Source organism: Sorex araneus, chromosome 3 (genome assembly GCF_027595985.1).
Source record: "Sorex araneus isolate mSorAra2 chromosome 3, mSorAra2.pri, whole genome shotgun sequence".
Classification (NCBI taxonomy): domain Eukaryota; kingdom Metazoa; phylum Chordata; class Mammalia; order Eulipotyphla; family Soricidae; genus Sorex; species Sorex araneus.
In genome coordinates, this window is record NC_073304.1 from 138,694,757 (window position 1) to 138,707,013 (window position 12,257).

Here is a 12,257-nt window from a genome sequence, read left to right on the forward strand (position 1 = left end):
CCAGCGCTTCTCAAACCTTCTCCCAGCACGTGCCCCTGCGCCCTTGTGTTCTCCCCGGGGCCCGTCCTGTCAGCTGGCCCCGGGCTTCATGCTGTGCCCTTCCTTCCCTGCGGGAGGTCCACAGATTCTCCAGGTGGCCCAGACGCCATATGCCCAACACCGCTCCATCGAGTCTCTCTAAGCGTCTGGCATGTGCCTGTGGGTGTCCCTATGTGCGTGTGCATGGACACGCGCGTGCAGAGGGGCATGAGCTGGGAGGAGACAGAAGCACAGGCACTAGTGTGGTGTGATGAGCCTGAGGGGCAGGTGAGGGGGCGCTCTCCGGGCAATCCTCCTCAGCTCCGCCAAAGCACTGGACACTCAGACAGGACCACCAGCTCTCCGGGGAACAGATCAGACTCCCACCCACACTGAGACACACCAGGGCACTTGGCCAGGGACTGACTGCCTCGGTGAGGGGTGGGGCGTCTGGAACAGGACCCTGGCCCCACACAATCTGATCAGACACAGAAGCTGAGCCTCCTTGCCTACCCGAGGACCCAGAACCCATGACCCTTCAGTCCCCAGAGGTGTAGAGGCCAGCTGCCATCAAATGGCCTGTGTGCCTGTCCACAGGTCGGGGGACGTGTCTACCCAGGCTCAAGTCTCGGCACTGCAGAGTCCCCCGAGCTCCCCCAGCAGTGATCCTGGCGCACAGCAAGGAGTAAGCTCCTGAGCACCAATGGGTGTGGTCCTCCCCTCACAGCCCACGCCACCCCCAGAACACAGTAAAACTCCAAACCAAAACCAACGTCAGGGGCCAACAACGCCACAAAGACCTCCAGGAGCAGAGCTCAAGCCCGGGCTCTCTTAGGACTGAGCCTGTGGCCCACGTCTTCTCTGCCCCGACAGCAAAGTCAAGCAGACGCCATTGTCTGAGAGACAAGGGGGCAAGGGCAACAAGCAGAGTGACGCTGGGGGAGGCGACCCAGGCCCTGACTGCGGGCTCGGAGCTCTGAGCGACCAGGCTGTGTTGGGCTGTGCCCGTGCTCTGGTGTTCCGCTAAATGCCACAAGTGCAGTTCCTGGGGCCGGAGGACCGGGCAGGCTCTGACCTTGGCCTGGGTCAGGGAGCGCAGCTTCTCCTCACAGGCTCTCTCGGCCGAGGCCAGCGCCTCCATGGCCTTCCAGTTCTTCTCTCGGAGGTCCTGCAAGGGACACGAGGACAAGGCAAGGCAGGTCAGCAGCTGCCGTGATCCTCAAGCCCACCCCCACAAAGGCCCCTCTGCCGCACGCACCCTTCTCCGGACCCCGCTGCCCTGGCTCCAGACCAATGGGCACATTTCCTGTCCTTCTGTCCCCTCAGGGGCTCTCTCCTGTAAGACGGGCCCGGGGGAAGGCAGTCCCTGCACTCACGTTGTTCTTCACTTTCTGCTGCTCCACGGCCTCCTTGAGCTCGGTGGCCTCCTTCTCCACACACCTCAACTGCGACTCCAGCTCTCTGAGGCTGCAAGAAGTGGGCCCGGTCACCACCACGTTCCAGACCACGCTTCCCACAGACCTCTCTTAAGGGCCGAGTGACAGATGCCCCTGGAGCCCTGCATGGTGGTGCCGGGCGCTCGCCTTCCCGGGGGCACGCCTGATCCTCACTGGAACACTTGGGCCGTCTCCGAGGCCACTGGGCTAGACTCCGTGCAGCCATCGTGGCATACCCGCACATGCTCTGGGAGCACCCGCAAAACAGAACATCGTAAGTCCAGAAGGCACAACATGACACACTCCAGCGGGCACACCTAGATCCCCTTGAAAGCTGCATAGCAGGCCGTGCCGGAGGGGGTCCCTGCCACACACAGGGGACTGCCACCAGCCTGCGGAGGTGGGGTCTAGCCACCAGCAGTCTAAGGGAGAGAGGTGCCCAGGATCTTATCAGTGGCAGTTTCCACTGAAGACCAGTCCTCACGTTCTCTCTCCCTCTCCCTCTCTCCCTCTCTCTCTCTTTCCTCCTTCCTCCCTCTCAAATTTCTCTACGTGAATTTCTCGAAACGGGCTGGAGCAATGGCACAGCAGGTAGGGTGTTTGCCTTACACGTAACTGACCAGGATTTGATCCCCCAAGCACCGAGGGAGTAATTCCTGAGTTCAGAGCCAGAAGTAACCCTTGAGCAACACTGGGTATGACTTAAAAACAATTTTTTTTTTTTACTTTTTGGGTCACACCCCGCCCGGCTTACTCCTGGTTTTACTCCAGGAATTACTTTTACACTCAGGAATTACTCCTGGCGGTGCTCAGGGGACGATATGGGATACTGGGATTCAAACCCGGGTCGGCCGCGTGCAAGGCAAACGCCCGACCCGCTGTGCTATCGCTCCATCCCCCAAAACAAATAATTTTTTTAAAAAAACATTTTACTTCAAAAAACCCTGAAAGCCACGTTTTGAAAAGCCCCCTGACTGACAGGGGCAGAGTCTGCGGGCGTGCTGCTGGCCAGCATTTATTCTGCCATTTTGCCGTAAGTCTCAAAGGACATCACTGTAAAGGCATATGAACACGGACAGTTTCAACGTGGGCCCCGCCTGCAAACGACCCTCTGGGGCACAGGCTCCTCCTACGGGGCAGGGACAGTGGCCCAGGCCCCTGTCAGTGGCCACTGCAATCCTCCCACCCGAAGCTCACTAGGACCTGACACATCTCCCTCCAGCCACCCTCCTCGCCTGCCAGAACCCAAAGCCAAGGTGTCCTGGGGCTGGAAAAAGAGCACCGGGTTAAAGTGCTTGCCAGGCACATGGTTGACCCTGATTTGCTCTGTGGCACCGCATGTGGTCTCCTAAAAAAATACGGGACACGGTCCCACAACCAAATCAACCAACCAATCAGTCTTGCTTAGCGGGCTGAGGCAGCAGGACATGTTGAGGGTCGCCTCCCTGAACCGTTGCCCTGTTCAAGTGTCTGAACCACTCGCCTCTGCCCCAGAGCAGGGAGACCTGGGCTACAGGCACTCTGAGATAAACCACCCAAGGGACATGAAAAAGCACACAACAAAAAGCCCTTCCTGCCAATTCCTGAAAAACGTCAAAACTGACCCTTACCTTCATCCCAGCTCAGTGCCCTGGTAACTGCCCAGCACCAGAGAACAAGGGGGCCCGTGCTCCCGGGAGCAGAGCATGCTGGGAGAGGCCAGCACAGAGGCCACTTCCGGGCCCCCTGTCTTGGCCTCCCTCCTGTCCCCACCCTAGGGCCTGCAGGACACCGGTGACCTGTTGTCCACTCAGCCTTTGTGAGGGCAGTGGGGGCACGGGGTAGTGTCGGTGCGTCTCACCACAGCTGCTCTGGGACCCTGTGGCACGGCCAGGGACTCAGCAGTGGGCGCCGTACAGACACCACCGCTGTGCCTAGCACCAAGGAGAGTGGGTCAGCCAGCAGGGACAGTGTGTCTTGGCGACCAAGGAAACTGCAAAATCAGGAGTGCTGGGAACTGCAGGTGCCAACGGATCCACTTTAGCCCCCTGCGGGCACGAGGAGCCCACTGGACAGAGGCGGGAGCACTGTGCCCCGCCTAGAAACCTGCCACTCACCATGTACATGGGGTTTTGGGCCAGCTTTTTGGGGCCACACCAACTGTCCTCAGGGCTTACTTCTGGCTCTGCCTCACTGGGGGACGCTGGGCAACCACACGGGGTTGCAGGTATCTCCCCTGGGGCAGCAGCACGCCAGGCAGGCTTCCCACCCCACCGTCCTGTCCCTCTGGCCCCTGTTTCCATCTGAGACCACAGCCGGCAGTGCTCCCAGTGCAGACACAGCGCTGGGGACCAACCCGAGTCAGCCTTGCGCCCGGCCAGGTCCTGAGCCTCTGAGCTTCCCGGGCCACCCACGAGTCCTACACTTCGAAAGGAGGCCGAGCTACTGGGCAGGCTGCCCGGTCAGGGACACCCCCAGGAGTAAACCTGACTCTGAGTTCCAGGGGGCAGGAGCAGCGCCGCCACCACTTACCGGGCCTGCTGCTGTTCGGGCTCTGCGTGGCTGGCCTGGAACGAGACAAGACTGTCACCAGAGTCTCGCCTTCCGGGGCAGGGCGGCAGCCCCCCCACCCTCCCCCAGTGGCTGACCTGCGCGTCCTGGGCCTGGCCTGCCTCCAGCAGCGCCTCGATGGAGTGGATTCTCTCTGTGAGCTGGGAGTTCTCGGCCCTGGCCTCCTTGAGCTGGCCTTGGAGGCTGCTCAGCTCCTCGCACTTGCTCTTCACCTCGGCCTCAGAGGATTGCAATTTGCTGTGCAGCTCTGGGGCCAGGAAAAGGGGGGCAAGGTGGGATCAGGGGCACGAGACCCCAGGGTGGCTTGGCACAGAGGCCCCGGAGCGCTCTGTCCACTGCCTCCTCTCAGGCTCCATGCTCGTTTCAAGTCGTATCACTGCTGTGACATGGGGGCATCCATTTGCTGATGGGAAGGTCACAGCCTGGCTCTGCTGGGGGGGGGGGGGGCACGCCCGCAGATCACTCTTGGGAGATCACTCTTGGGGAAAGGATGGAAATCCCAAACAGACTGGAGCTGCAGTTCCTAGGAATCTCCGTGAGGGCTGGCTCAGACTGGCTGAGACCAAGGCGGGGGTGATGGGCCCTTACTTCTTTCCCAGGAGGCCCTGCCACTTCCACCTCTTGGTGACCCCTGGCCCTGCCCCTGATGGCCTTGGGGAAGCCCCCAGGTTCAGCGGCCACCACTTCCCAATCCAACTGCTTGGACACTGGAACGCAGACCCCGGCCTCCCCAGCCAGCCCTCCCTCGCACCCCTCTCCTGTGCGGCCTGAGCCCGCAGCAAGCTCCATACGGGAAAGCCTGCAAAGTCTCCCATGGAAATGAGACCCTGTCACACTCGGCCATCCCAACCCACGGGCACCCCCATTACCCCACAGACGTCACCTGACCAAGCCCATGTGGCACGCACCAGCCACTCGCCTGCCCCCTTGCTCCCATCACCCTGTCGTACCAGCCAAGTTCCAGGTCAGTCCCCATCTCGGGACCGGTGTTCTCGGCATACAGACATGCCCTTCACCTCAGAGAGGCCTTTCCCGAACCCCTACCCCTGCCCGCTATACCAGGAACCGAAAGCAAGGCCTCGGGGGCTCCCCAGGCTGCCACCAATAAAGCTTTACGGGAACCCGACTAGCCTGCCTTTGCCCATGGGCCGGGGCTGCTTTAGTGCGAGGGCTACAATGGCAGCTGTGACTCCCTGGCCCACAAAGCCAAAAGCAGGGCCAGGACAAAAGCACAGCAGGCAGGGTGCTTGCCTAGCATGCAGCTCACTGGGGTTCGATTCCAAGTCCACCAAGAGTGATCCCCGAGCGCAGAGTCAGGAGTAAGCCCTGAGCACCACCAGGTGTGGACTGAACCCCCCCCACTTTCTCCCACCCCCGTCCCTATGAAAGCCTGTACTCTTGGGGCCCTCATGGAAACTGCCTCTGGCCCGCTCCAGGCCAAGAGCTCGACGGACTTGCCCCGGCGACAAGCTCGGGTCTTTTCCCTGACATCACTCCTTGGCAAGCTCCTGCTGATCACAGCGGAGCTCGGGCTACGGTACTCGCCCGTAAACGGTCAGCAGAGACATCAGAGCTGCCACAGCCACCTGTCCCTGCGTCCCCAGGCTCCAGGCCCCACTGCTCTCTGCCTCGAGTGGAGGTGACCGGTGGGAAGCAGCAGAAAGAGGGAGGGAACCAAGGGGCTCTGCCTCCCCACCCCACGCAGCCTTGCATGCTCCCAGCGTCTCTGGCTGCCCTCCCTTGCCCACATGACTGTTGCTCTGGCTCTAGTCGCAGCCACGGGCCCGGCCACTTACCGCTCATCTGCTGCTGCTGCTCCTGGGCTTTCTCAGCGTCTGCCCGGAGGCTGGCGTGGCTGGTCTGGGATCGGCACAGCTCCCGGCTCACCTCGTCCAGGCGCTTCTGCAGGGCCTCCTCATTCTCCTTGTGCGACGTCTACACCGCGGGCAGGGAAGAGGGCCGTGAGGGACCATGGCAAAGCCCCTCACTCCCCTCGTTAACCTCTCCATGGAACCCTCTGGATTTCAGAGAGCCAGTATGACCCCTGGGAGAAGCAGGTCGACACCCCGCCCCCTTCCCCCGAGCCCTAAAAGCTGGCTCGGGGCGCAGAAAGCAGAGCTGAGAATGACAGAGCCAGATGCGAGTCCCGTCCCCCCCACTCCCCAGCCTCATCTGACTAGGGGGGTTCTCCACACGCCCTGGGGTGGGCATACTGTGTGTGCCCGTGGGACAGGGACTCCCTCCAGTTGTCACTCGTGTAGACGCGCAGGCTCTGCCAGCCAGTGACAGACGCCAAGGGCCTCTCTGTCCGCACCTGACATCTGACAAGGCAGCCGCACGGCTCTGCCCGCTCTCCCCATGCTTGGGACTCTCCACCCCTTGGTGCAGCGAGCAAGGGAAAGGGGGTGGGAGGCGTCCAGGCCCAAGAGAGGCCCTGGCTGAGCAGGCAGACGATGCCCGGGCCTTGAGGCTGGGCCTCCTGGGGGAGAGCCAGGCATGGGCCGGTGCTAGGATGGGCACAGCTGGGGCTGTACATGAGCACACAGGGCCCAGAAGCCATGGACCCACCTGGGAACAGGTGATGACCACGGCGTCTAGCCCCATCCCACCCCAGCCACCATGCGTCTGTCCTGCGCTCTCGCAGGCTGCCACTGGACACTGTGTGTGGCTCTAGTCCAGGACAAAGGTTCCTGACCTTTCTGATCTGGCTCCCGGCTGACTGGGACCAGCAGTAAAATTTCAAGGGCCACTGCTGCACAAATGAATGCCGTGATTTATCACAGCGGTTTGTGTGCTCGCTTTAAAATCTAATACTGGAAGATGAAAACTGGACCCAGGGGCCCCGTGTTAAGTGGCAGCAACTTTTTGGCGGGAACCAGCTGCGGGTTGAGCCACTGGCACTCAAGCCAGCCTTACTGCTGGCAGCAAAGGGGTTCAAAGCCCTGCCTGCGGCAGGGATTACAGCCCACAGGAAAAGCAAACCAGGAGACACCATCACGGCACCCCAGAGCTGCCCCTGACGGGCGGTCTGCTCCCAAAGAAGGGGATCCAAGGTCTGGAGAGTCGCCAAGACGGCTCCTCCTTTGGACTATGGAGCCATAGGACAATCTCCTGCTGCCTGGCCCAGGAGACGGGGTGTCCTCAAGGAAAAGAGGGACTTTGGACAGCGGCTGCCTTGGCACTGGTGGCAAGCGTGGAGGACACACCCAGCTCAGACTCTCCTTGCGGTGGGGGGTCGAGGAGAGTCAGCTCCTTAGCTTCCTTAGGCGTAAACACAGATCCTGATGATGCCATCACTCAGAGCGCGATGACGACAACCAACCACAGTCAGCGTGTGGCGAGTGCCCGTCCCAGGCCACCAAGCTCTCTCTGCTGCTAACTGGGTCAAGGATCCCGGCCGTGGCTAGACCGGGATGGCCCTGGGTCAGACAAGGCATGACACACAGAGGGTCAGGTGTCACGGTGAAGGCAGGGGGCTCTGACCCTGACTCACCTGCAGCTGCAGAACCTGCTTCTCGAAGGCGGCTGCCTTGGTTTCCAGAGCCTTCCGCTGCTGCTCCTCCTGCCTGGCCAACTCGGCCTTCTCCGACAGCTCCTTGCTGACCTTGCCGAGCTCCTGCCGCAGCTTGGCTAGCTCTGCGTTCTGCCTGCGGACAGTCACCAGCACCCCACGCTGACGGGCAGCGGAGGGCAAGCCTCGCTCCCCCAACTGCACGCTGCCCTGTGCCTGGAGTGTGGAGGGGTGCCAGAGAGCCCTGTGGCCCCAGCTTCCTTCCTGCTCTTCAAGTTGGGCATCTGAAGTAGCAAGGCCCTGACGGGGCTGAGGGTTGGGAGGTGGGCACTCCCGGGAGCACCCAGAAAGGGCTGGCAACTCGGAGGAAGGCAGAACCTCTCATTTCTGACCGAGAGCCACATTAGTGTCAGCCCCTTCCAGCCAATGGGCCTCAGGTCACTGGCTGGCTGGCGGTGTGACGGCCACTGCCTGAAGCAGGAGGCTGAGGAACCTCACAAACCAGAGCCCTTCCAAGCTCTGGCCCAACCGCCAAATTGGCACCTGGCCCCAGACATTCTTTCTTCTTTTAATCTCGACCTATTCTCATTCAGGAAAACATAAATACCGTCATCTCACAAAGATAGTAAGATTTTCATATGTGCTCATGACACATACGCCCAGAGCCCTCAGCACTGCTCAGGAAACCAGGCTCGGGGACCAGAGAAGACCCCTCGGGAGGAAGTTCGGGCATTAGGGAACGGGGCCTGGTGGGTAGCCAGATGCACAAGCCAAGCCCACCCTTCCAAGCGGGAGGCGTCCGACCAGGATTCGAAGGCAGGCCCAGGAGAGCCCCCTCCGCCCCAGTATGAAACACGATGCTCAGGTCCATGGCTGTCCACAGCAGATCAGACTGGCCTCAGACAGTCCTTGCAGCCTCCAGTCTGGGCCCCCATCAGGACTCACAAAAAGCCTCCTGTCTGGATGTTGTGACGACAGGCACGCAAAAAGCCAAAGCAAACAAAAAGAGTAAAAACCAAAGCCCACCCCTCCTCAGGAGAGCAAGAAGCTGGCACCTCCCGGCTGTGGAGGGCGCTGACCCCGGCAGCCCACACACAGGGAGGCAGAGCTCAGCTGCACTCCCATGGCCTCGAGGTCGGGTGAGGACAAGCCACGCAGACCACGCAGGAGGAAGCGTGAGGACGGAAGCACAGCCAGCCTGGCACAGCCGTGGGGCCCACACGGGACCCAGCAGTGCGGGGTGGGGACCCTCGGGCTCTGAAGCCCCCCTCTAGCCTGTCCCCGCACGTGTCCACTCACTTGCTCTCCACCTGGCTTGTGGCCTGGTTCAAGGCGTCCCTCAGGATGGAGTTCTCCTGCTGCAGGCGGGCCAGCTGCGTGTTGGGGCCGTTCTCCAGCTGCTCCTGAAGAGTGCGGATCTGAAAGGGCATTGGCAGGGCCTCAGACGGCTGCCCGCCCGCCTCACAAAGAGATGGCTTGTGGCGGGAGGTTAGCTAGCAAGGACAGCCGTGCACACACCCCCCTTGCTCCGGCTCTGCTTCTGCCACACAGGGTGGAGAGAAGTAACCCTGAAACACGGGCCTGCACACTGCACAGCTCCGGCCCCCGCCACTCACCTCTTCCCCTGACACTGCATGCTTCTGCAGCCACCAGATGAGTGTCCTGAGCTGGGGCCTCCAGCACCAATGGGTAGCCCCTTCCCTAGGCCCTGCCCCCCGCCAACTTCCCACACACACCCTATCATGAGCAGGGGCCAGGCAGGCTAAGGGCTCTCATGACACGGGCCAAGCCAGGACAGAGAATCCAACCCAGAAGCACCAGGGAGAGGTGACATAGAACAGGCCACTTGTGACCAAGGCGGTTTTGAATAAGCACTTTCTGGATTTGTTGTGGGGACACACCTGGTGGTGCTCAGGGCTACTCCTAGCTCTGCACTCAAGGATCACTCCTGACCGTGCTCGGGAACCCACCCGGGGCGCAGAGGATTGATCCCAGAGCAGCCACGTGCAAGGCAAGCGCCCTGCTCACTGCGCCATCCCTCCAGCCCCAGGAAGTGCTTTGGACACATCTGCGTATCCCTGACTAGCACCAGTGCGGGTCCCATGCCCGTGGCACTGCTCCCACCTTGCCCTGCAGCTGCTGCACCTCCTTCAAGTGCTCACGGTAGCTGGCCTCCATGCGTGCCTGCATGGCCGTGATCTCCTGCTCCCGGGCCACCAGCTGCTTCTTCCCCTTGGCCTCCCCGGCGGCCGCCTTGGCCTTCTCGGATGCCAGCTCCTGGGAGGAAGGAAGAGGGCAGAGTGGCCCGTGAGGGGCTACTTGGTTGGGACCGAGATCGGCACCACCCAGCCCCGACACAGCTGGGGGCCAGAGAGCCTCCTCCCAGATGTGCTCTCAGACCCGCTGCACCCTGCCCCACCCCACCCCCGCCCCGAGCAGGAGACAGCAGGGGAGTCTGCAGAGAGCTGTGCTGCTCTGAAAGGGGCAGAGGCACCCCAACATTGGGCCCAGATGCCAGGGAAGGGGCGGGCACAGGCACAGCCACCAGGCTCTCCGGTGACTGGACCAGGACCACTGGGATGGCCACGCCTGGCCTGCCTCGGTGTCTGGTGTCCAGGCCAGGCACGCACTTGGCCTGAGGGCCAACAATGCCACCCGCTAGGGAAGCCCCCGAGCCTCTGCCCAAGTCGCAATCCCGTCACAGTGACCCCGAGGAACCAGAGGGTAGGGGATGAGGGGCCCCTGAGGTGGGGCCAAAGCCCTGAAGAGGAGAGGACAACCAAGCAGGAGCTGGGGGTTCGAGCATCAGACAGGCCCCGCCCAGAACAGGTGAGCTGGAGACGGCCCGAGAGTCTGCATAAGCCAGCCTGCCAGCTGTGGGGCCCTGGGGAGGAGCAGGGGGCACAGGCTGCAAGCCATGCCAGGGGTCCCCCTGCACCTACCTACCCCTGGCACAGAGGGCCCGTCCAAAACAGGGACTTGCCCTCCCCACCCTGGGAGACACAGGATGGCAGCTACTGAAAAGGCAGCCAGACCTCTGGGACCTGCCCTTCTCTCTCCTCCCGGGAGGCCTGAAGCGAGAGCAATCGCCAACCAGGCAAGCTCCCTGCTGTTCCCCCTCAAGAGACCTCCCGTCTGGCTCGGGCTCGGCGCTCCCCCTGCCCGCCTCCAGTCTAGGTGACAAGCGAAGCCTCTCGTCAGGCCGCCGAGGCCCAGCCATGTCCTCGTGCCTGTTGTCCCCCAGGCGTGAGGTGGACAGGCACGGGGCCAGTCAGCAGAGCTGATGCCACACAATGAGGGGACGACTCCAGCGAGTTCTGAACTGTGGCCCTAGCGGTCCTGGCAATGCTGTCCCACCAGTGACTGCCACCCATGCAGTCCAAAGGCCACACTCCACCACCAGCTGCCCAGGGAGCAGGGAGGCACTTCCCTGGAGGGCAACTCCTGGGCACGGCTGGAGAAGAGGCACAGCACAGCCTCGCTACGCAGCCCCCCAGGGGAGTCGCTCTGATCCTCCAGAAAGCCCCGCTGGGTCACTAGATTCCAGCACACCCCCCTCCCATGCCCAGGGCTCCGGCCTCTCCGGCAGGCCCATGAGGGCCTCCCCACCACTCCTCGGAGCTGCCAAGGCAAGCGGGAGCCAGGCACCCCCGCCCCCCGCCCCACGCCCCCCGCCCCGTGGCCTTGGGACCCACATCTTGGGACCCACAGCCAGGCCCTCAGGAGAGCTGGGTGAGTGGCCGGGCAGCCGGGCCTACCTTATTGAGCTCCCGCAGTTTGCTCTTAGCGGCGGCCGCATCCTCCTGCTCTGTGGCCAGCAGCTTCTCCTTCTCCTCCAGCTGGCGCTTCAGGATCGCCACAGGGTCACCCTTCTGAGTGGCCTAGAAATGCCCAACAGAGCTGAGGCTCCGCAGGGGAGTGGACGCAAGGCGTTCTCCTGCACTCTCACCAGTACCCCTCACCCAGCATTCAGACTCTGATGCCAGGACAAGCTGGAGTATCTGACAGGGTGGGAGCAGGAGGGCCACAAGGAACAAGATCCTCCCTACAGGGGCCCCACCTGGCGGAGAGGCACCCCTGGGCAGCCACTCGGCCTTGCATGGGCCTCCAGTCTCAGGGTACCCGGGGCTACTATGCTAGGCGCGAGGCCTCCAGTCTCGGGGTACCCGGGGCCACTATGCTAGGCGCGAGGCCTCCAGTCTCGGGGTACCCGGGGCCACTATGCTAGGCACGAGGCCTCCAGTCTCGGGGTACCTGGGGTTACTATGCTAGGCACGAGGCCTCCAGTCTCGGGGTACCTCGGGCTACTATGCTAGGTTGCGAGGCCTCCAGTCTTGGGGTACCTGGGGCCACTATGCTAGGCGCGAGGCTTTGGGACCTGGGTAGGTTTTAGGAATACGGCGCCTCCCGCCAAGACAAGGGGATGGCTGCGTGTACCAAGCTGGCCATAGGAGGGGGCGTGCATTTGAGGGAAGGCGGCAGGGCCAAGCTGGGTCTTGCCTCTAGGGGGATGAGGTGATCCTCACCCACTGTGGCAGCAGGTGCTGCCAGACTCCCTCATCGCTGAGGGTAAGGCTCGGTGTGAAGGCACAGCATGGGCCCCGCTCAGTGACGGCCAGCTCAAGGGCTTCAGGGCAGGGGCCGCCAGCCTGGCCCTCTGAAGCCCCAAGGTTTCGGCCCCTCACACGCACGACAACGCGAGGTGAGTGTCTGCGGTGCAGCCCGGGAGGAAGAGTAGAGAG

At 62.4% G+C, this 12,257-nt stretch overlaps 1 protein-coding gene across 5 annotated transcripts in view; it reads right to left on the reverse strand.

Moving 5' to 3' along the window:
• The window catches only part of RRBP1 (ribosome binding protein 1), a 55,279-nt gene that overhangs the window by 5,910 nt on the left and 37,112 nt on the right, over positions 1-12,257 (reverse strand). For all 5 annotated transcript variants that reach the window (XM_055132819.1, XM_055132818.1, XM_055132817.1 and 2 more), the window contains exons 5-13: positions 11,274-11,396; positions 9,640-9,792; positions 8,815-8,933; positions 7,498-7,651; positions 5,801-5,939; positions 4,082-4,251; positions 3,966-4,000; positions 1,395-1,485; positions 1,094-1,186 (exon numbers count right to left, since the gene is read on the reverse strand). In XM_055132819.1, coding sequence (XP_054988794.1) covers positions 1,094-1,186; positions 1,395-1,485; positions 3,966-4,000; positions 4,082-4,251; positions 5,801-5,939; positions 7,498-7,651; positions 8,815-8,933; positions 9,640-9,792; positions 11,274-11,396 — 1,077 coding nt within the window. The remainder of the gene's footprint in view (positions 1-1,093; positions 1,187-1,394; positions 1,486-3,965; positions 4,001-4,081; positions 4,252-5,800; positions 5,940-7,497; positions 7,652-8,814; positions 8,934-9,639; positions 9,793-11,273; positions 11,397-12,257) is intronic.